This window comes from Lepidochelys kempii, chromosome 3, assembly GCF_965140285.1.
Source record: "Lepidochelys kempii isolate rLepKem1 chromosome 3, rLepKem1.hap1, whole genome shotgun sequence".
Taxonomy (NCBI): Eukaryota; Metazoa; Chordata; order Testudines; family Cheloniidae; genus Lepidochelys; species Lepidochelys kempii.
This window is the reverse complement of record NC_136382.1, coordinates 136,365,079-136,385,003: the sequence shown is the minus strand read 5'-3', so window position 1 is coordinate 136,385,003 and position 19,925 is coordinate 136,365,079. Positions and strand designations below refer to the sequence as shown.

The following is a 19,925-nucleotide window of genomic DNA, read 5'->3' as shown; positions in this document are numbered from 1 at the left end:
CAGTAGCTTTGATCCAGCAAAGCATTTAAGCATGTGCTTAACTTTAAGCACGAGTAGTTCCACAGAAGCCAAGTTAAGCATGTACTTAAGTAATTCCTGGATCAGGGCTGGCGTCTTTGTAACTGTGCCCATAAACACAATTTGAACCCAGGTATGCAGAAGCAAAAGGCTTTCTAGTCCATCTATGCTGGAGATTAATATAACTGTTTGCCTGGCTGAATATAAGTTTTTACACAAGGTAAGATAAATATTTTAAAAAATACATTCAGAAATTTTGATCCTGATTAGTGAAAATCTTGGAATTAGTGCATAGGACCATAAATGAGTATACACCTTAGAGCACAATTTTGTCTAATTCTTTTTAGCATTTACAGTGTATTAAATGGGAAATCCCTGATTTTTTTCCCCAGGTTTAAATAGTGCCCCATCCAAGATTTACAATGTCTCACAATCTGGCACACAGTGACAGCATAACAGCTTCCAAACTAGAATGATCCTGCTCACACACACACAAATCCTTTATCCAGACACCATCAATCAACAAGCTTTTAACAACTTTAACCTTTATGCTCTTAGTGGGCTCAGCTGCTGTAGCAGAAAATATCATCGCTGACACTGAACTGTAACCAGTGCAGCTCAAGGTCACACAGCAATTGTTCTCCTTCAAAATAGCAACTGCAGGCAGCCAAGAGATGGCTACCAAAAATATAGGGCATGCTGACCTGAAGCACAGTCAATGATGGTCTTTTTAAGGGCCTGATCTAATGGCCAAAGAAGTCAAGAGAAAGATCCTTATTTATTTCAATGAGCTTTAGTTCAGGCTCCAATTGCACCTTTCTTAGCATGAAAATTTTTACACAATCCTAAAAAATATCACTGTCAAGAGGAACTAGGACTTTTCACCTCTAATTTCTAAAATTTTGTGAGGAACTGTTGGTAAAATTATTGAAATCAATATACAAAGGAAGCTGCCCATTTGCTTGCAGCTACTAATACTTGGCATGTATATATAGCACCCTTCATTCAATGTCCTCCAAGGGTTTTAAGACTAATTGAGCCTCACAACCCCCCTAAGCAACTGGGCAGAGATTTCTCCATTTTACAGGTAAGCACATGGAGGTTAATGCAGAGCACCTCTGAAGTCAGTAGGGTGTTCAAAAATTGTTCTCCTTAGCCTCTCAAGGTCCCTTCCAATCCTACAGTTCTATGATTCATCACCTCTGAAAATCAAGCCACAAGTAGCTTGTCCAACATGACACAGCAAGTCAGTGGCAGAGTTCTCTCTCCCATCCAGCCCCATTCTAACCACCTGGCTATGTTCCCTTCAAGCTGGCAAAACACAGACTTAGAGGATGTAGCACCAACCCTGCCTGCATTAAGAATGTTATTTCAAAAATCTCACTTTCTTGCTAACACCAGTCCAACTTCATTGATGTTAAGTGTTTGGAGCCCTAGTGTAGATGGCCAACCAGCCTTTTAAGCATTGCGTTCATTAGCCTGATCTGAGCAGAGATCAATGACACGTCTAAAACAATGGTGGCAATTGCCAGGCTGTCCGCACTCTGCTCTCAATGCTGCTAATATTGGTGGAGCTGAACCAGTGTTAGACATTTTCAGAAATTATCTCTAGAGAGAGCCATTGAGAGCTTCTCTACAAACAATTACACAATAGAAAGTCATTATTACCATACAGGTTCGGATGAAAAGAAAGGCAAGTGTTTTATCAACTGAAGAATTCACTGATATGTGCATCCTTTTAAGTTTCATGCTTTTTGGCACTAACTAATTACTTCGTCTTTTTTTCCTCCAAATATATACATTCTCTTTTAAATAAACTGGAAAAAAAATAGACCTTTTTCTCTAATCTCTTCCAGTTAAAGTAATCTTAGGTGTCACTGCTAACAATAGTAGGCAAAACATTTTCAGAAGGTGCAATTTCTAACTTGATGATGGATTTGTTTGGATTTGTTTCTAAACAGGGGAGACTTCCACTGGATGAGGTGATAGAACTGGTGCCTGTGCTAGCCACACTCTACCCCCGCACAAGAATGGAAGGCTCATGGCAAAGCTGTAAGGTCCCTCCTCCAGAGACATACGTTAGGGTAGACTCCCAGATGCTCTAGACTGAGGCCAGGCAGTACAGGATCACAGAGACACAACTGGAGCTAGTGGAGAATTAAGACCCAGGTGTTTCTGAGTTGTAGTCCTTTTCAAAAAAGTTTGCACAATATTCTTTTGCAGTAGGTATTTAACCCATCAAAGAAATGAAGAAACTAAAACATGGAAAGGTAATAAAGGGTATGTCTATACAGCAACTAGACACCCAGAGCTGGCCCGTGCCAGCTGACTCAGGCTTTCGGGGCTCAGGCTGGAGCCCAGGCTCTAGGACCCTGCGAGATGGGGGAGTTCTAAAGCCCAGGCTGAAGCCCAAGCCCAGAAGTCTACACAGCAATGAAACAGCCCAGCAAGCATGAGTTGGCTGGCATGGGCCAGTGGTAGGAGTCTGTGGAGACAGAGATTTGCCACAGGTGACACAGAGTCAGAGACAGGGTTGGGAACCGTGCTTTAATGCCCCGACTCCCAGACATACATCTGTTTTAACCACTAGTCCACACTGTCTTCTGTTAGCGTCATAAATTTATACTGCAATTCAGCAATGCACATGCTATTAAGCATGGGAGTAGTACCACTGATTTCCAGTATAACAACATTAAATTCAATGGGACTATCCACACTCTTAAAATTAAGGATGTGTTTATGTGTATTGCTGAACTGGACCCTTAAACTAATTTGTATTCTCTCTCTGAGTGTGTGCACACATGCATGTGTGTCTGTGTGTGTGTGCTGGTCCAGTGGTTATGGCATTGATCTTGGTCGACTTGGTTTCAAGTCCCTACCCTGCCACAGATTTCCCGTGTGACCTTGGGCAAGTCTCTGTGTGCCTCAGTTCCCACTCTGTAAAATGAGGCTAACAACACTTCCTCACCTCACAGGGCGGCTTGTGGGGATAAATACATTAAAGATTGTGAGGTCCTCACACACTATGGTAATGGGGGCCTGACAAGCACCTTAGACAAACCGAGACACACATGCTATACAGAGAAGGAATAGGAATTAGTTTTTAAAGTATATAAAGTACTGTGGGATGGGAGACGCGATGCAAATGTAAGACATTATTTTAATATCAGCTTGCAATATTTGATCTATATTATACACACGTGGGTAAAATGAAATAAATAATTTTTATGAGAATGGTTTTACATCTCGCTTCTTGTAGCAGAACACATGAACTGGTAAACTAATTCCACATACACCCCCACCACATACACAATTTACCCACCAGCAGATCTACAGAAACAAAAGCTTACTGTTAAGTCAATTTTGAAATGTTTGCCCTCAAACAACTGTATTCAGTTGCATGTCTATATTTAGTTCAATTAAAAAAAAAAGGAAAGGAAAGGTGTCAATGACCAGCTCAGATAATATCCTTACGAAGCTATCTGTGGAATTCTTACATTGTACCTATGACACTATTGAATTCATTGGAAAGAGTTTATCAGCTAAATGTCAGCAGCTGCATGCCTCTAAATGGAACATACTTCAGCTCCTGGGCAATGGCTGCGATCTGTTCTACTCTGTCCTGGTGGGCAGCCAAGTCACTCTCAAAAGCTTCATGTTTCCTCAACATAGCGCGGACTTCGGTCAGAGAAGCAGATTCATAATCCTTCTGGAGTAAGATCTGCTCTTTGCCTGAAAATAAAAACAAAAATATCAATAATTCATTACTAATTCATTAATTACCCTCAAGTCAGTCATTTAAATTGGGGCCCAGTTTTGTGGTGCTTTGATCAGTATCATACACCCAGTGTGAAATCTGGCCCCACTGAAATCAATGACAAAACTCCCATTAATTTACTTCAATAGGGCTAAGATTTCACCCCTTGTGTAAAGCCTTTATTAACAACTCACTGGAAAAGTCATATGAAATTTAATAGGGTGAAATAATAAATATTACATATAAATCATTTTATAAACCTGTAAAACATATTAAGATATTTTCTGTAGGTTGCTGAAACAATCCTATAGAATTCTATAACTGGGATGTGATTCTCTATTATGTTCCACGGAATCATTCATGAGCCTGTCTAAAGATTACTTTCTGTTCATTTCTAAAGGATTTTTCCACATGGGAATCAGCCTGTTTCACACAGACACATTGTTGTATAACATGGAATAAGTAGCAAGGTAATTCAGGCTCATTCCAGAATAGGACCAGATTGTCAACTCCCTACCTGCACTGGTGAAGAGTTACTTAACTGAGTAGTTATTAACTTCTGTGGGACTACTTGGGTGAGTGACTCCTTCCCAATCTGTGTAAAAGGATTCTCAAACCTGGCCCTTCGTTAACATGTAATTTATAAACCCAAAGATGTAATAAAGCAGAAACATCCAGGTTGCTGGTACGATTCTTGGCTCAGTGAACCACTATTTGTGATGGTTTAAGACAGGCCTGGTAACTCTGTTTTTTGGTTCTGTATCTTTCAGTTACTGACAAGCACTTCAATGGCCTTTTTCACAGCTAGCACTGAACTGCAATTTATTCTCACTGTCTGTGGAGGTGTATGAATTTTGAAACTTTTGGTCTTGTTGCTGTTGAAAGAGGAGGAGAGTAGAAGGGGGGGAAAAAAAGAGTGTAAGGAAAGGACACCAAAGAAGAAAGGAATGGGGGCAAAACACAACCATTCCCCTAAAAAGGCCAATAATTTTGCTTAATTTCTTTTTTAAAAACCACCAAGGGAAAAAAGGGTGGAAATAAAAACTATGATTATGCCCTCACAAACCTCACACAATTCTGACCCACACTCAGAACTTTTGCCAATATAGCAATGTTGGCTAGGGGTATAATTTTTTGAGCCCTACTATAGATAAGGTATACCAACATAAAAGTCCTTTTGCTGGCATATCTTATTTTGCTCAGGGAAGTGGTATAAATTATATTGCGAAAAGCAATTTTATGCCAGCACTGGGTGGGGTGGCTGGCATAGCTATATTGGCAAACCTTTTCCAGTGAAGACCTGGCTTATGTAGCCAGCAATCAGATCACTATGTTCAGTGTAAGTTATGTTAAAGATATATTATCTTCTTTGAAATTCTGCCTTCAATCCATTATTCACTTTGGCCTCACGCCCAAAACCTCCATAAAGGCTGAGATATGTGGCCGTCTTTTCAAACACTCTTTGTTTTTAAACTGAAAATGCCAAATCCTTATGACCCTTTCCAAATTACAAAAGCAAGCAAATAAAATCGGAAACTGAAAGATTATCTCTCACTCATCAGCAACTCTTATCGTTAGGAGAGACAACTGAATTCAAAGACAGCCACTTCAGCTTCAGTTCACCACATACTATTTCCTAGATTTTAAGGCCACAGGGGACCATTATTTCTCTTGCTATATATTCTCCTGTATCTGTCATGTGTAATTTCCCCATGTCAGAGCTACGACACATGGTCAGAATAGCACATGCTCAGTAAAGAGGCTTTCAGAATGATCACAGCTTCACTTCTGGCATTCACTTGGCAGCCATTTACTGATTTGGGTGCTTCGAACAAGCTCACTATGGGCTGGACTCTGGTTTGAAATGGCCAGCACAGGGGCTGTGGTGGGAGTGTGAGGGGCATGGTGGGGTAGAGCTGCATTACATAGATTCTCTACTGTGGTAAGGTCCTGAAAGAGACCTTATCGCAGTGCTGTGTGCGAGAGGAGCCCCTCAGCTAGCTGTTCTAACTTATGATGGGGTTGGACTAGCAATAGCACCCCCTCCCCTGTGCTAAAGTTTAATAAAAGCTGTAGCCTGCCACTTAATTCCATGCAAGTGTCTGTCCTCATTTCGCTGCTGTGTCCACATCAAAGAAAGCCAGGTTTTTCATTCCCATCTTCTCCCTGAAATTCTGGGGAGGTAAGCTAAACTGTAGGACGTTGCTTGTTGACCTTGGCTAAAGAAAGCCACCATTTAATATAACTTTAGTTTTGGGACTTGGCTGGAACAAATCCTGGTTGTATTTATGTGTCACCCTTAAAGTGGAAGGATGCTTTTGTCTGTGCTGCTGTTCAGTAAATCACACTCTGCTGATATCTGCCTTTTCCCTAGATTCTTTCCTGGATTTAATGGAGCTCTGACTGGTTGGTCACAAGACCTGGCTATGCAGATAAAACCATGATGCGATCTTCGCAAAAATGCTGGATAGATTTACCTGAAACACTCTAAGCAAGGTCTGCTTACCATATGCCCAGGTTTCATGAGTAGAAGCCTTCTGTCTAAATTTCTCAGCCAGGTGTTCAAGTCGTTCCAGTCTTCGTATTTCATTCAGCAACCACTCTTCATAGCCCTTCTCAGCTTGTTCAAGTCTCTGCCAAGCACCAGCAATATCCTGTGAGAAATTTGGGGATGAGTAAGGGAATGAGATTTTAATCATTACTCTGTATCTCCTCTGACTTTGCCCAAATTTGTGAACTCTGCAAGAATTTACAATCTTGCTCCAAAAATGGAAATTTAGGTCCAAATTTTTCAGGAACAGTCACCTAAACTACACCAGACAAAATGTGTGTAGGTGAATGCAAAATGGAAACAATGTGTACAAAATGTGATTGTCCATGCAAAGCAGTTATCTATCCACTGCCTCCGTGCATATTTTATATCTTGTAATTTCAGTGAAGGTGATTTATAATATCCTTAAAGGTTTCAGAGTAGCAGCCATGTTAGTCGGTATTCGCAAAAAGAAAAGGAGTACTTGTGGCACCTTAGAGACTAACCCATTTATTTGAGCATAAGCTTTCATGAGCTACAGCCACAGTATGCATCCGATGAAGTGAGCTGTAGCTCACGAAAGCTCATGCTCAAATAAATGGGTTAGTCTCTAAGGTGCCACAAGTACTCCTTTTCTTTTTGCGAATATCCTTAAAGTGTACTGTTTTGTGCATCCACTATCAAAATAAAAATGTTTTGGTCTTTAGAAGCTGACCGTGATGGAACAGCTAATAGCAAAAGCAATCCAATGTGCACTTTCGCTGGTACACAAAGTCACTAAGCTTTCTGGCCTATGTAGAAGGCTGAGAAATAAAAAAAGCTTGATTCCTGTTGTGTGGTCTTTGCAGAATATTTCGAGCTTTTGCAGATGCGCAAATGCACCATTTATAGCCAGGGCTGCCAGTCTCTATGATATTTTGTGAGCCAGATAGATTTTTCAGCTAACAGTACTGCCTGTTTATAAAACCTGAATAGCTTAAACACAAGATTACAGCACAGTAGAGACATTTGTTGGCTATATTCAACACCTAAAACACTCAAAGCTCTCAACTCCAAAACTCTTATCAAGAGCTGAGAGTTAATTTGGAGGAACTATTGTTTGTCTTCACAGATTATAAGGCTCCATTCAATTAAAGCAATCTATTGCAAACTGAGGCTGAAAAGGGTACTGAAACTGTGCCAGGGCCAATCCTGGGCCAAATTCTGAGGTCCTGCATTGAAGAAAACTCCAAATGAAATCAATGGTAGCTTTGCTTCAAACAGAATCACACAATTTAGCTCCTTCAACAAAGCAGTACTGATCATGTTCCAAAAGGGGGATTTGTCTCCCACTCTCATGGCGGGAGAAGAATGACTGAAGTGGAGGCAGCCTTAAAAAGAGACAGGGCCCCCGGTAGGGAGAAATGGTCCTAGAATGAAGTACTGAATAAAATAAGTCTTGTTGATTTAGCACTGCTGGTACTTGAGAACTAGATGTTGCAAGTTGAAATGAGTGAAGATGTTTTGGAATAGTAATTGGATCCCATCTATTCACATATTACTGAGCATTTCAGGTGAAAGGAGAAAAGAGACTGGACCCGTATTTTACTCACTGAAACCATTTTCCCTTCTGATGGCATGAAAGCTGGCCTATTGCTGATCCTCAGTTTTGTCTGCAAGGTATTGAAATTGATCTCCAGTTGACATTTTTCCTGGACTTTGGGAGGCTTGTGCTTGCGGCGGTAGTCTCGGAAGTCCTCTAGCTTCTTCTGCATGGCCTGCATTGTTTTCTCGGGAGTTTTGTCTTCCAGCCAAGGGATTGTGCGACGAATCCATTCTAAAAGCTATCACATACAGACACAAACAATTAAAACTCAAAGCAATGGAAAATGGAACCAAAAAAAAAGAAACGATAATCCTCAATGTACAGACTCCAGTGTCTTTTCTTTAACAAGAGAGTCATTGCCAAAGTCAATGACTTAGTGACAACTAAGCACAAGATTTTCAAAAATGACTAGTAATTTTGGTTACCTCAATTTATGCCTAATTTGAGACATCCTAAAGGGCCCTGATTTTCTGAAGGTGTTGAGCACTTGGCTTTTTGAAAATCAGGTCCCTTCAAGGTATTTCAAGATGAGTACCCAAAACCTGAGTTATCCCAAATCCCCAGCTACTTTTAAAAATCCAGGCCAATGGGGGCTGCAGGAAGCAGCGTGGGCTGAGGGACGTGCTGGCCGCCCTTCCTGCAGCCCCCATTGGCTTGGAGCAACAAACCACAGCCAGTGGGAGCCGCGATCGGCCGAACCTGCAGACGCGGCAAGTAAACAAACCGGTCCGGCACGCCAGGGGCTTTCCCTGAACAAGCGGCAGACCAGCTTTGAGAACTACTGGTTTATATGATAAAAGTTCATGTTCCAAATTCAGGGCACAGTTTTAATCTGTTTCTCTTTCTAGGTAGGTAATTTCACTGCAGATTCTGAGAGCCTCACAATATTATTGAATTTATCCAGCAAAGGATCATTATCCCCCTTTTCCAAATGGGGAACTGAGGGACTTGTCTCAGATCACACACAAAGCATGTGGCAGAGTTGAAAACACTGTTCTCCTGAGTCTCAGCCCTTCCACAGATGCAGGGATGCATTATGATACACCTTGAAAAATACCTTTTTCTGGCCTACCTGTGAAATATCTCATACCTTATACCCTCATATTTCAATTTGAAATAAAATCCTTATGGACCACTTTATACTTAAACATCTTATTTTTATCACTTAAAGGTATGTTTGTATTTATCTATCATGTTACAATTTTTGGCTGAGGGGAAAGAAGCTTTTTTTAAACTAGAATTATGGAAAACAGTAAGTGAATTTAAGATTCCTTATTTGTGCAAGCAGTTATAACATATAAACCCTCAAAGATCTCTCTCTCCATTACTTAAATGGCCTCCATTACTGCAATATCTGAGTGCCTCACAATTCCTACTATGTCTGTCCTCACAACACCCCTGTGCTATTATCCTCAATTTCCAGATGAGGAACTGAGGCTGAGAGAGTCTATGTGACTTGTTCGTTGTCACTCAGGAAGCCTGTAATGGAGCAGGGAATTGAGCCTGGCTCCTCCAAGTTCTAAGCGAATGCTCCAAACACTGAACCATCCTTCCCCTCTGATAAAGATGACTGTCAGCTGTATGTGACTTTAATTTTGCTCTGTTTTCATTGTAAATAATGCACTGAATTTATCATCATCACTTGCTAGCCTTTACCTCACTTGCTAGCCTTTCATAGTCTTCCATCAACTTTTCATTTTCTTGATTCACAGCAAGCACTTTACATATCCTGTTAGCTGCAGTCTCAGCCTGTAAAATACAGAAAACAAACAGGACATAGCTGTCATCATGTTCACAAGCAGATACAAACTTTAAGTAAGCTGAATGTGACTGCTGAAAATAAAAATTGCTCTTATCACTGTTGGTTAGTGCTCATGACTCATATGTAAGTTCGCCCTTCTCAGAGTTATTGGGACAAATTCTGCAGTGAGTCTCCCTGTAAAACTCTACTAACTTCAGTGTGCTGCATAGCATATAAATCAACATAGAATTCATTCTGTTAAATGTTAAAGCCTTATTATATAGGAGGTAGTTTCACACTAATGTCAGGGTCATTTAATAAATCTTTACTTTGAAAGTGACTTAGACTATTGTTCAGGTTATGGTATTAGGTTAAAAAAATCATACTAGAAATCTATTAGGTTTGTTAGGAACATGCAAAAGAAGACCCAAGCAAATTAAGAGCCCAGTTCACACAGTTTGTACAAGTCATTTGCATTTATAACTGCTAGAATGTGCACAACTGGTCAAAGTCTGCTCTTCTATACAAGTGTAAATCTGGGGTAATTCTAATCGGGTCAATTGAATGTTGCATATTTTTTCTGATTGTGCACCTGAGAGCTGCTCCTGCAAGGAAAGTTGTGCATCAACACAGCCTGAGGTCCATATGCAAAACAAGGTCTCTTTAAACTTACTTTTCCTGAAAATAGCCTTTTATAACCACTAAGGACCCTCAAAATCAGTGGTAATACCTTTTGGAACCAAAAAAAAAAATCCAATTTGCTACAGGGCTTTTAACTGAATCAAGATTAGAAGTTAGTTAAAAAAAGCATTCACATTCAAATAATACCTGGGAACGTTGATTAAAACCTCAAAGATCTATATTCAGGTGAAAAAATCTCATGGAAATGTGAAACAACCAACCAAAAAGCACAGCAACTCAAAGGGACCATTGATTAATACCTGCTCTGCTCCAGCAAAAGCATGGTAGAAGCAGGAAACATAAGTCATGATAGCTCTTTCATCAGGTTTGGGAGTGTTCACAATATCTACAGAAGGAAGCGGGGGAAGGAAAGGAAAGAACAAAAAAACAAAAAAAAAATAGAGGAGTAGAAAACAGGCTGAACAAAGAGAAGCACAAAATGGTTGTTACCCTGCCTTGATTTCTGTATGCTAAGCAGGTGCTGGCCCACAGCTCTGTACTCTGGAGACAAAGCTGGAATAAACTGTGTGTGAGATTTATTGGTGCTGACAGAAAAAAAAAATCAATATGCTGAAACTCAGACTGAGGTCTTGCAGGACAATGAAGTGAAATTATTTTTCTTTGCAGAAGGCTGGATCTTGCACCCTTATTCATGCACTGTAACTCACAGGAGTAAACCCATTAACTTCAGTGAGACCACCTGCATGCATAAGGATTACTCACAACAGTAAAGGCTGCAGGATTGGGCTCAAATTTAACAATTTAAAATCTGTCATCTAGTATAGACGCGATAAATCGACCGCTGAGCGCTCTCCTGTCGACTCTGGTACTCCACCAGAACAGGGAGTGCAAGCAGAGTCGATGGGAGAGCGTCAGCTGTCGACTTACCATAGTGAAGACACTGCAGTAAGTAGATTTAAGTACGTCGACTTCAGCTACGCTATTCAGGTAGCTGAAGTTGCGTATCTTAAATCGACCCCCACGCAGTAGTGTAGACAAGCCCTTAGATATGTAAAAGACAGGCTACATAACTCACGGAATTTTAGCTGTTTTAACCTGGGAAGGACCTCTCTACAGAAGAGTAGCTCAAGCTTGCAAAAGTATCTGTTAGCTATTTAATACTATATATCAGTATCCCTAGAGTGAGCATTTTCCTATTAGTGACACTTGAACTGTGTCCAATTCTGAGTTTCTCTTTACAGTAGAACCTCAGGGTTACGAACACCTTGGGAATGGAGGATGTTCGTAACTCTGAAATAGTCATAACTCTGAACAAATCATTATGGTGGTTCTTTCAAAAGTTTACAACTGAACAGTGACTTAATACAGCTTTGAAACTTTACTATGCAGAAGAAAAATTCTGCTTTTAACCATCTTAATTGGAATGAAACAAACACAGAAATAGTTTCCTTACCTCGTCAAATCTTTTTTTTTTAAATTTCCCTTTATTTTTTAGTAGTTTACATTTAACACAGTACTGTACAGTATTTGATTTTTGATTTTTTTGTTTCTGCTGTCTGATTGCATACTTCCAGTTGCAAATGAGGTGTGTGATTGACCAGTCAGTTTGTAACTCTGGTGTTTGTAACTCAACTGTTTGAAGTGGGCCACCTTGTTCACATTGGCCTCATTTGCACTACAAAACTGATTCCACCCCTTCTTGTCAACTGTTGAGAATAGCCCACTTCCACTTTAATTGAATTAGCTCATTAGCACTGACCCCCCACTTGGTAAGGCAACTCCCATCTTTTCATATGCTGTGTATTTATACCTCCCTAGTGTATGTTCCACTCCATGCATCTGATGAAGTGGATTTTAGGCCATGAAAGCTTATGCCCAAATAAATGTGTTAGTCTCTAAGGTGCCACAAGGCCTCCTCATTGTTTTTGCTGATACAGACTAACACGGCTACTCTGAAATCTGAGATTCTACAGTAATTATTTTTTGCTTATATTTGCTGAGATACAATTCCAGATTTCTACCTAGATGTCTGTATATGATATTTGTGTCTGCATCACATATAATAAATGTCTTATGCTGCTATGCATTTGTACATACATTAAAATGCTAACACTTAAAAAAATCCTGAAAACAAAACTGGTGTATATTTTCTGAGATTGTGCTATATTTTTTACATTTACAGCATGAATAATATCCAGGGTCTCTGGCATGGTGGTGGAGATAATATGACTGCTGTTGGGATCTCTTTTTTCCATGTGAGTTTGTTATTTTCATCTTGCTCTTTAAATGTTGATTCAAGTCAATGCACAGAGGTTTCAAATAGAGGGAAGTATGTCTGCTATCCAGGTCAGTAACCAACTGTTGAGATCTACTTGATATTACTAGTAAAGATACAGAATAGTGAGACAGAAAAATATGTTTCTGGAGAACAAACAAATGGCTAAACTTCTATTGACTATACAGAGACAGGAGTGCAGAGAGAAAATTAGGAAATGAGGTCTTGCCCAGCTCTAGGATGCTCCTCTAGTAACTAGTGGGGGGAAAGATCAGAAGAGAAAAACTGCTAAAAAAAACCCCACAGAAGGTGAAGGGTGAGATCTGATCCATCTTTTACAACCTCACCTTCTGAGCACCCGCAAATGCATGGTAGTAACAGGAAACATAAGTCATAATGGCTCTTTCATCAGGGCTGGCAGTGTTTACTACATCTGTGTAGAAAGAAGAAGGTTAACTGCTCAGATAGTCTAATGGCAATATACTTCCATCTGATGATGATTCCACCTCACATGCTGCAAGGATTTAAAAAAAAAAAAAAAAAAACCAAGGTCATTCCTCTTGCTTTCATCCACTCATATCAATGCTGATCAGACTTTAGGAATCAATAAATGAAGGAATTATCAATTGCTCAATTGAAATGTTAAAAATATCCGAATATCTAGGATGTACAGAAATAGCATTGCCACATTGCACTGTTTTGTACAAGACCCAATTTTCAAGAGCTATTGGGGAAGGCTGGCAGATGCAGACCTCCTGGGATCAATTCTGCTTTCATTTACACTTACATAAATCCAGAGTAACTTCATTTAAGTCACTAGACTTACTCCAGAGTTAACTATGTGTGAATGTAAGTAGAGTTTGGCCTAGTAACTTAGTTATGGATGTAGAAGTGCATGTGAAGCACGTTAAAACAGTGTCTCTATATTCTGCCTGCCCTGCTCTACGTTCTCACATATCAGAGTATTGATCTGTATCCAAAACCTGCAAAACAGGTATACATGTGCTACTGTGATCCAGAATAAATCTAGCACTCAGAAAAGCTTTGATTTTTAACAGTTTTGCAGCCTTTGAGCCAGATTCTATTTTCAGTTAACCTCAACATAAATCATAACAGAGTTCAGCCCCTTATTTTGGAAGGCTGATGGGTTTTGCATCATTATGGGAGGAAATAACTAAAATGACAGGATATGACTGAAGTTTGGGCACATTGACAGTGATGGTCCCTTTAACACTCTGCAACAGATAAAGACAGAAAGTGACCAAGCACTTCATACTGATTATCAGTGAAGAGGCTTTTTGAATGGCATTAGCACCAATGCAAAAATGCCCATTTCACACGCAGCCGGAGTAGGGTTGGGGAGATGACCAGGGAAAGCAGATAAAATTTCTAAAGTTAGCTGTGGGATTTTATACCATAAGAACCAATATATTTCATAATTCAGCATCAGTTTCTTTTATTTTACAGGGGTTAAGAACGAACTTTTGAAAAGGATACATTAAAAGAATCTGAAAATTGAAATAAAAGCTGACAGCACATATTTGGATGATTTCACATATTAATGATGACTCTAATAAAGCGTCTTTTTTCTTTTAAGGTGTAAAACGCCAGGATATGGAATACAATATTTAAGGAAGCTGACGAAAAAGAAAAATGGTAATGGACGTTCATATCTATGAATAAGGAGATAGTAGATGTGTTAAATAATTACCTTGCATCTTAGTTTACAGTAAGAAGGACAAGGTGTTGCTTAAAACAGGACTCAGATTTCCAGGAACAAAGAGAGAATGAATTCTGAAGCATGAAATCAATGCTAGAAACCACTGAGTTATTTGGGTGGGGTTTTCAAAAGCACCCAGTACTAACTCTACTGCCATTTATTTCAATGGGAGCAGGCAGGCTAAGACTGAGTGCTTGGGAACATTCTACCCTTTGAGACCAGTCAACTGGCAAGAGACCAGATCAGAATTAATATATTTAAAGTAGCAAATGTTCATATTTTGTCTCCATGCATGCCCAAACTACAGAACATTAGTTAGTAAAGAGGTACTTTAACATCATATTATTTATAGAAAGACTCTGAAGTCTTTTTCAAGGGTTCAAATATGGGACTACTCATTAAAACTGATCATTTGGAAAAAATACAAATACAGGTTTTTTTGTTGTTGTTTTTTTAAACAGTAATTCCTCAACTTCAGCTTCCAGCATGGGTGGCACATGTTACTAGCTGTATATTTGGGAAGGACTATATTAGCTATAGGTCTCTTTTTAAAGTCTTGATTTCAGCAGTATACAATGTTCATGTGTTTTTAAACTGTTAACATCTGTGCACCATCTTGTGTTACAGGTAGATTTTAAGCTCTTTGGGGCAAAGACTGTCTTTTTGTTCTGTTTATATAGCTCCTACCACAATGGGGTCCTGATCTATGATTGGGACCCTCAGTGCTACTGCAATACAAATAATAAATAATATTTAACTAAACAAAAAAGTGTGAAATTATCCAGCACACAAGAAATAAAAAAGGAGGAATAATTTGAAAAGGAACCATAATAAAGAGGCATCATTGTGGTGATTCACGTATAAGCATTCTTAAAAAAAATGTATGTACAAGGTGACAGATTTTACTGCGTACTTCTTATTCAAGGCACATAATAAAATTTTAGCTCCCACCTTCTGCATCCAGCATTTTTGGAATATCCAGATGTTTTTCTGCAATTTCCATTGCCAGATTAATATTTCTTAGAGGATCATCCTGCATGAAAGCAAAAATGAGAACCAGTTAAACACCAGACATTTTTCTCATAGCAAGAAGAAATATACACAGTATGTATATTGAAGGTTATTCCGCCTGATCCAAGACATAGATTTTCCTCACTGGAAATGAGTCATAATTAGTGTTTTCCAAAAAGCTGAGCTCATAGATATAGAGCAGCAGTTCTCAAACTGTAGGTCGGGACCCCAAAGTGGGTCAGGACCCCCTTTTAATGGGGATGCCAGGGCTGGCTTACACTTGCTGGGGACTGGGGCTAAAGCCCGAATCCCACTGCCCAGGGCCAAAGTGTTGGAACTCAGGTTACAGGCCCCCTGCCTTGGGCTGAAGCCCTGCGTCTATGGCTTTCCCACCCCCAATCCCCCGCCCAGGGCGGTGGGACTCGGGCTTTGCCATCACCCACCAGGGGTGGTGGGACACAGGCAGGTTCAGGCTTTGGTCCCTCCTCTTAGGGTCATATAGTAATTTTTCTTGTCAGAAGGGGGTCACAATGCAATGAAGTTTGAGAACCCCTGATACAGAGTGAGTGAGTGAGTCTGTGCGTGTGTACACACGCACGTGTATATATATATAATGCGTTTCTATCTTTTCAAGAGAAAACATTAATAAGCTATGAGATATGATTAGGTATCCATTGTTAATTTGTTCTGCGGGGACACAAACATTATGTATTTAATATACCCATATACTATGATGAAAATCCAACATATATATATGCAGAATAGTACAGAGATGTGAATTCTAGCAAGCTCATAAGCTGACTACTGGTCAAGCTCACATATAATGATGAACAAGCACAGAAAAACAAGAACAACTAGTCTCAGAAATGCACAGAGAAGCCGCTTCAGGCATAGGAACCTACTGAAATCTAAGCTACTGTTCAGAATGAGTAACACCTTTAGATCTTGGTTTGGATGTGACTTGTTTTTATTGTGCATGTACATATAACATGGCTTTCAGAGGTGCTGAGAACCTATAGCTCCTATGGATCAAGCCAATGGTTTCCTTTTTGTTTTTTGAAGAAAAAGGAAGGGGAACAATAAGTGAACCCCAAATCAGAAGTATACGTTCAATGTCTCAAATTATAGAGGATGATTACTGTTGGGCTTAGTGTCTCAAAATTAGGCAAGGGAATATGCTCCTTAGGCTGCCCTGATATCTCATATTGGAGTCTTAGGGTATGCCTACACTGCAAAGAAAAACTGGTGGCACCAAGCCTCAGAACCTGGCTCGGGTTAATGGGGCTCGGACTGCGGGGCTAAAAATAGCAGTCTAGATGTTCCCACATGGGCTGGAGCATGGGCTCTGAGACCCTCCCCCTCACCAGGTTTCAGAGCCCTGGCTCCAGCCCAAGCAAGAATGTCTATTTTTAGCCCTGCTGCCCAAGCCCTGTGAGACCAAGTCAATTGACCCAGCCTCTGTGACTCAGTGCTGCAGGTTTTACTTTGGAGACATACCCTCAGTGTTTCACATTAGGGTGAAAACACTCTTTGTGAGAGGTCTTGGTTTCTGAAAATGCCACTACTGGTGGAAGACCTTGTCTTGGGTAGAAGAGACACAGGTTCTCCCAGTAGATAGATCTGTTCCTTGCAGGCAGCATCCGGGTCTTGCGCTGGCATAAAAGTGCTATCCTAGAGAAGGGTCATGATGTCTCAAGTGGGCTTTTTTTTTTTTTTTTGGTTACATCAGTGAAAATAGTGAGATTTAACTCACAGTGATTATTCCAAGTTTCATAGAAGTCTGTACTTCACACATCTTCTGAGTATGAAGTATTTAATTTTCTGCATATTATGCATGTGTTTCCAAAACGTAAGTAATGTTCCCAGTGGTACCTCTTTCGAGCAAATATATATCATACTCATCACTCAATTTGAAAAATTATATGTTATGAAGGCTTTTGCCTGGCCTAAAGATTTTGGCTCATTTGTATATTATACACAATAGCTGCATTTTCTAACTTTACTATCAAGTGTATTTCATATAGTAGGTTATATCAGCTGCATCATTTCAATTAAAAGGCATTTAAAATTTGGCCAATATTTAAAATCTATGGAACTTTATTTGTGGATATATATATTTATGTACATGCAACACCATGTATATACAACATGGGTTAATGGCATGTACAAAAACTATGTTACAGATATGAAATATGTATAAAAACTAGACTAAATCTAAGTGAAACCTATTGACTAATTTGAGATACTTTTCTTATAGATGAGTGATAGACACCCCCCACTGGTATGTTCGTTGTATAATCAATGATTGATCAAAGCTCTGAAGATTTGGGAGAAGATTTGTTTAAAATTATAGTGAAGCCTGAGATGCTGGGAGATATCCATCACCCATACCATAAAATAAAGCTACAAACCACAGTAATTAAAAATCTCTGTTGCGGCTACAGAAATACCTCATCTAACTTGTCATAGTCAAGAAGATCAGGCCTGTGTCTATGGATAAGGGCACTGAGAGCAAGGCCATCCTTCCAGCTACGATAAGTCCACACAAGATGCATAGATGAGAAAAGAAAAGAAGGCATGCAGGAGAAACAGATATCATACCAAAAGAAAAAACACCAAGACAGTTGTTAAGACACCCAACAAGTAGCCAGTCAAACACAGCCAGGACAGGAAAAAAGCCCAATGTTACGATCATTCTGCACATGATTGACACGGCAGTCTCATCAAGGCACATTTGTTTGAGTTCTGTTCTATCTTCCCACCGCACACACAAAAATAAAATGGTTTTACTATGGAAGTTTTGTACACTGTGGTCAAGGTTTCAGCAGGCCTTCCAGAAAGTTAGCATCTGTTATGCATAAGTACCTTTAAATGCACAAACAGGTTGTCTGTTTACCTAGTAGGTATGTTTGTGCAGAAAATGGTGTGTGCGTAAAACTGGAGACCATGCTGGTGCTAGCTGACAATTTTGACATTTTGGTTTAGATTTGTAATTGGGATAGAATTGTTTTAGGAGCAGTGTAAAGAACAAATGGGGGGCAAACTGCTGTTGAAAATCATTAACCAAAAGTAAGATGAAATGCTAAATCCTCTTACTCACCTTAAGTAAGAAGAGTAGGACTGAGCTCAAAATTAATACTTTCCAAATGCCTTAGTGTTCAGATTAATACTTTATGAGTTTAAGTTAGCATTATAAATCGATTGACTATTTATTATTATGTGCCTCGCAGGCCCCAGCATAACTTTTTAATACTTATAAAACAGAACCAGCTTTATAAATCATTTCATTTTAGTTCTTTTTTTCTTCAAAGCGCTTTCCCATAACAGCCAATTCCTTTGTAGAATCTATTTACTATGGGGAGCAGGGAATGAAGAATCCGATCTATGACTTAACAATCTCTTTCACAAATGAGAAGTGTTTGGTAGCATCTAGCAAGTTAAGACAATGATGGGGTATGTTTACACTCCAATAAAGAACCCACTACACCAAGTCTCAGAGCCTGGATGAATTGACTTGGGCTCTCAGGGCTCAGGTTGCGGGGCTAACACTGCAATTTTTAGCCCTGCAGTCCAACCCAGCTGATCCAGGCCAGCCGCAAACATGTCATGGATCTTTTGGAGCACTGCACACATGCCCATGAAGTCTTCTCCCTGGCTGGCACTGAAGGAGACTTTTAGCTGTATTCTCATTTTAGAGCACAGGAAATTAACTGTAAATCCCCAAAACTGGGATGAAACAACTCTATTCCTCTTTCTTTTCTAGCATTGTTCATCTGTTACAATCTGGCAAATCTGAGGTATGTGCTTGCCCCTCATCCTCACACCCCCTAAAATAGTTATTCATGACCCCGATAGATGAGATTTTTAATGTTTTTTCTTTTGAAGACTTTCTAAACTAGTAAAGCCACCAATTTCAACAGCAACACAGTCAGACCCCATTTGCGCCCTCTGTTCTGCTACGATCAGACCCATTGTGAGAATAACGTACTCCCCTTGTCTGTAACCTAGTGACGTTAGGGCACCATTAGGTTTATGCTTGTAGGGGACATTGGTGGAATTCTGTTAAAAACAAAGTAACAAGAAATTAATATTTTCTTTGTGAACTTTAATTTGTAAGTCTTGTTATTTCCTGCTAGAGGTAATTTATTACCCAGACCCAAGGGCAGAGCAAATTAGCTTTGCAGGACCCCCTGTGGCATGGGGCCCCTGGCAATTGCCCTGCTTGCTACCCCCCTAACGCTGGCCCTGGCTTTTATATGCAGGAAAACAGGTGTTGTGGCACAGGTGGGCCGTGGAATTTTTCTAGCATGTTGGAGGGAGGCTCAGAAAGAAAAAGGTTGAGAACCCCTGCGCTACTGCTTTGCGCTTACATTTACACCTATGCAAAGTGGGTGTAAACACCGCCACCAGCATGAGGGGGGAATTCGGTTCTATTAGGATTTCACACCCACTTTGCACTGGTATAAATGAGTTCCCAAGATGCAAAGCAGTGGAGAATCAGGCCAAGCGTATGTAATGTTAGCTGCTGAAGTGGGGCAGGGGGAGGTGGAAGGGGGGAGGAAAAGGAGGGAGTGTCCTTCTTCCTCAGAATCAGTTTTGTCAGGAGCCTGGCAAACCAGTCAGAGTTAGTAAGCACTTCTCAGCTC

The 19,925-nt window shown here is 40.0% G+C and overlaps 1 protein-coding gene across 14 annotated transcripts in view; it reads right to left on the bottom strand.

Annotated features, from left to right (window-relative positions):
• The window catches only part of ACTN2 (actinin alpha 2), an 89,106-nt gene that overhangs the window by 26,221 nt on the left and 42,960 nt on the right, over positions 1-19,925 (bottom strand). For 8 of the 14 annotated variants that reach the window (XM_073338208.1, XM_073338207.2, XM_073338212.2 and 5 more), the window contains exons 7-12: positions 15,220-15,301; positions 12,896-12,981; positions 9,547-9,639; positions 7,898-8,128; positions 6,282-6,429; positions 3,600-3,750 (exon numbers count right to left, since the gene is read on the bottom strand). In XM_073338208.1, coding sequence (XP_073194309.1) covers positions 3,600-3,750; positions 6,282-6,429; positions 7,898-8,128; positions 9,547-9,639; positions 12,896-12,981; positions 15,220-15,301 — 791 coding nt within the window. Of the gene's footprint in view, positions 1-3,599; positions 3,751-6,195; positions 6,200-6,261; positions 6,430-7,897; positions 8,129-9,546; positions 9,640-10,572; positions 10,659-12,895; positions 12,982-15,219; positions 15,302-17,729; positions 17,809-19,925 lie in introns of all 14 variants that reach the window. The other 6 variants (XM_078852228.1, XM_073338214.2, XM_073338210.2 and 3 more) reach the window with 3 other exon arrangements.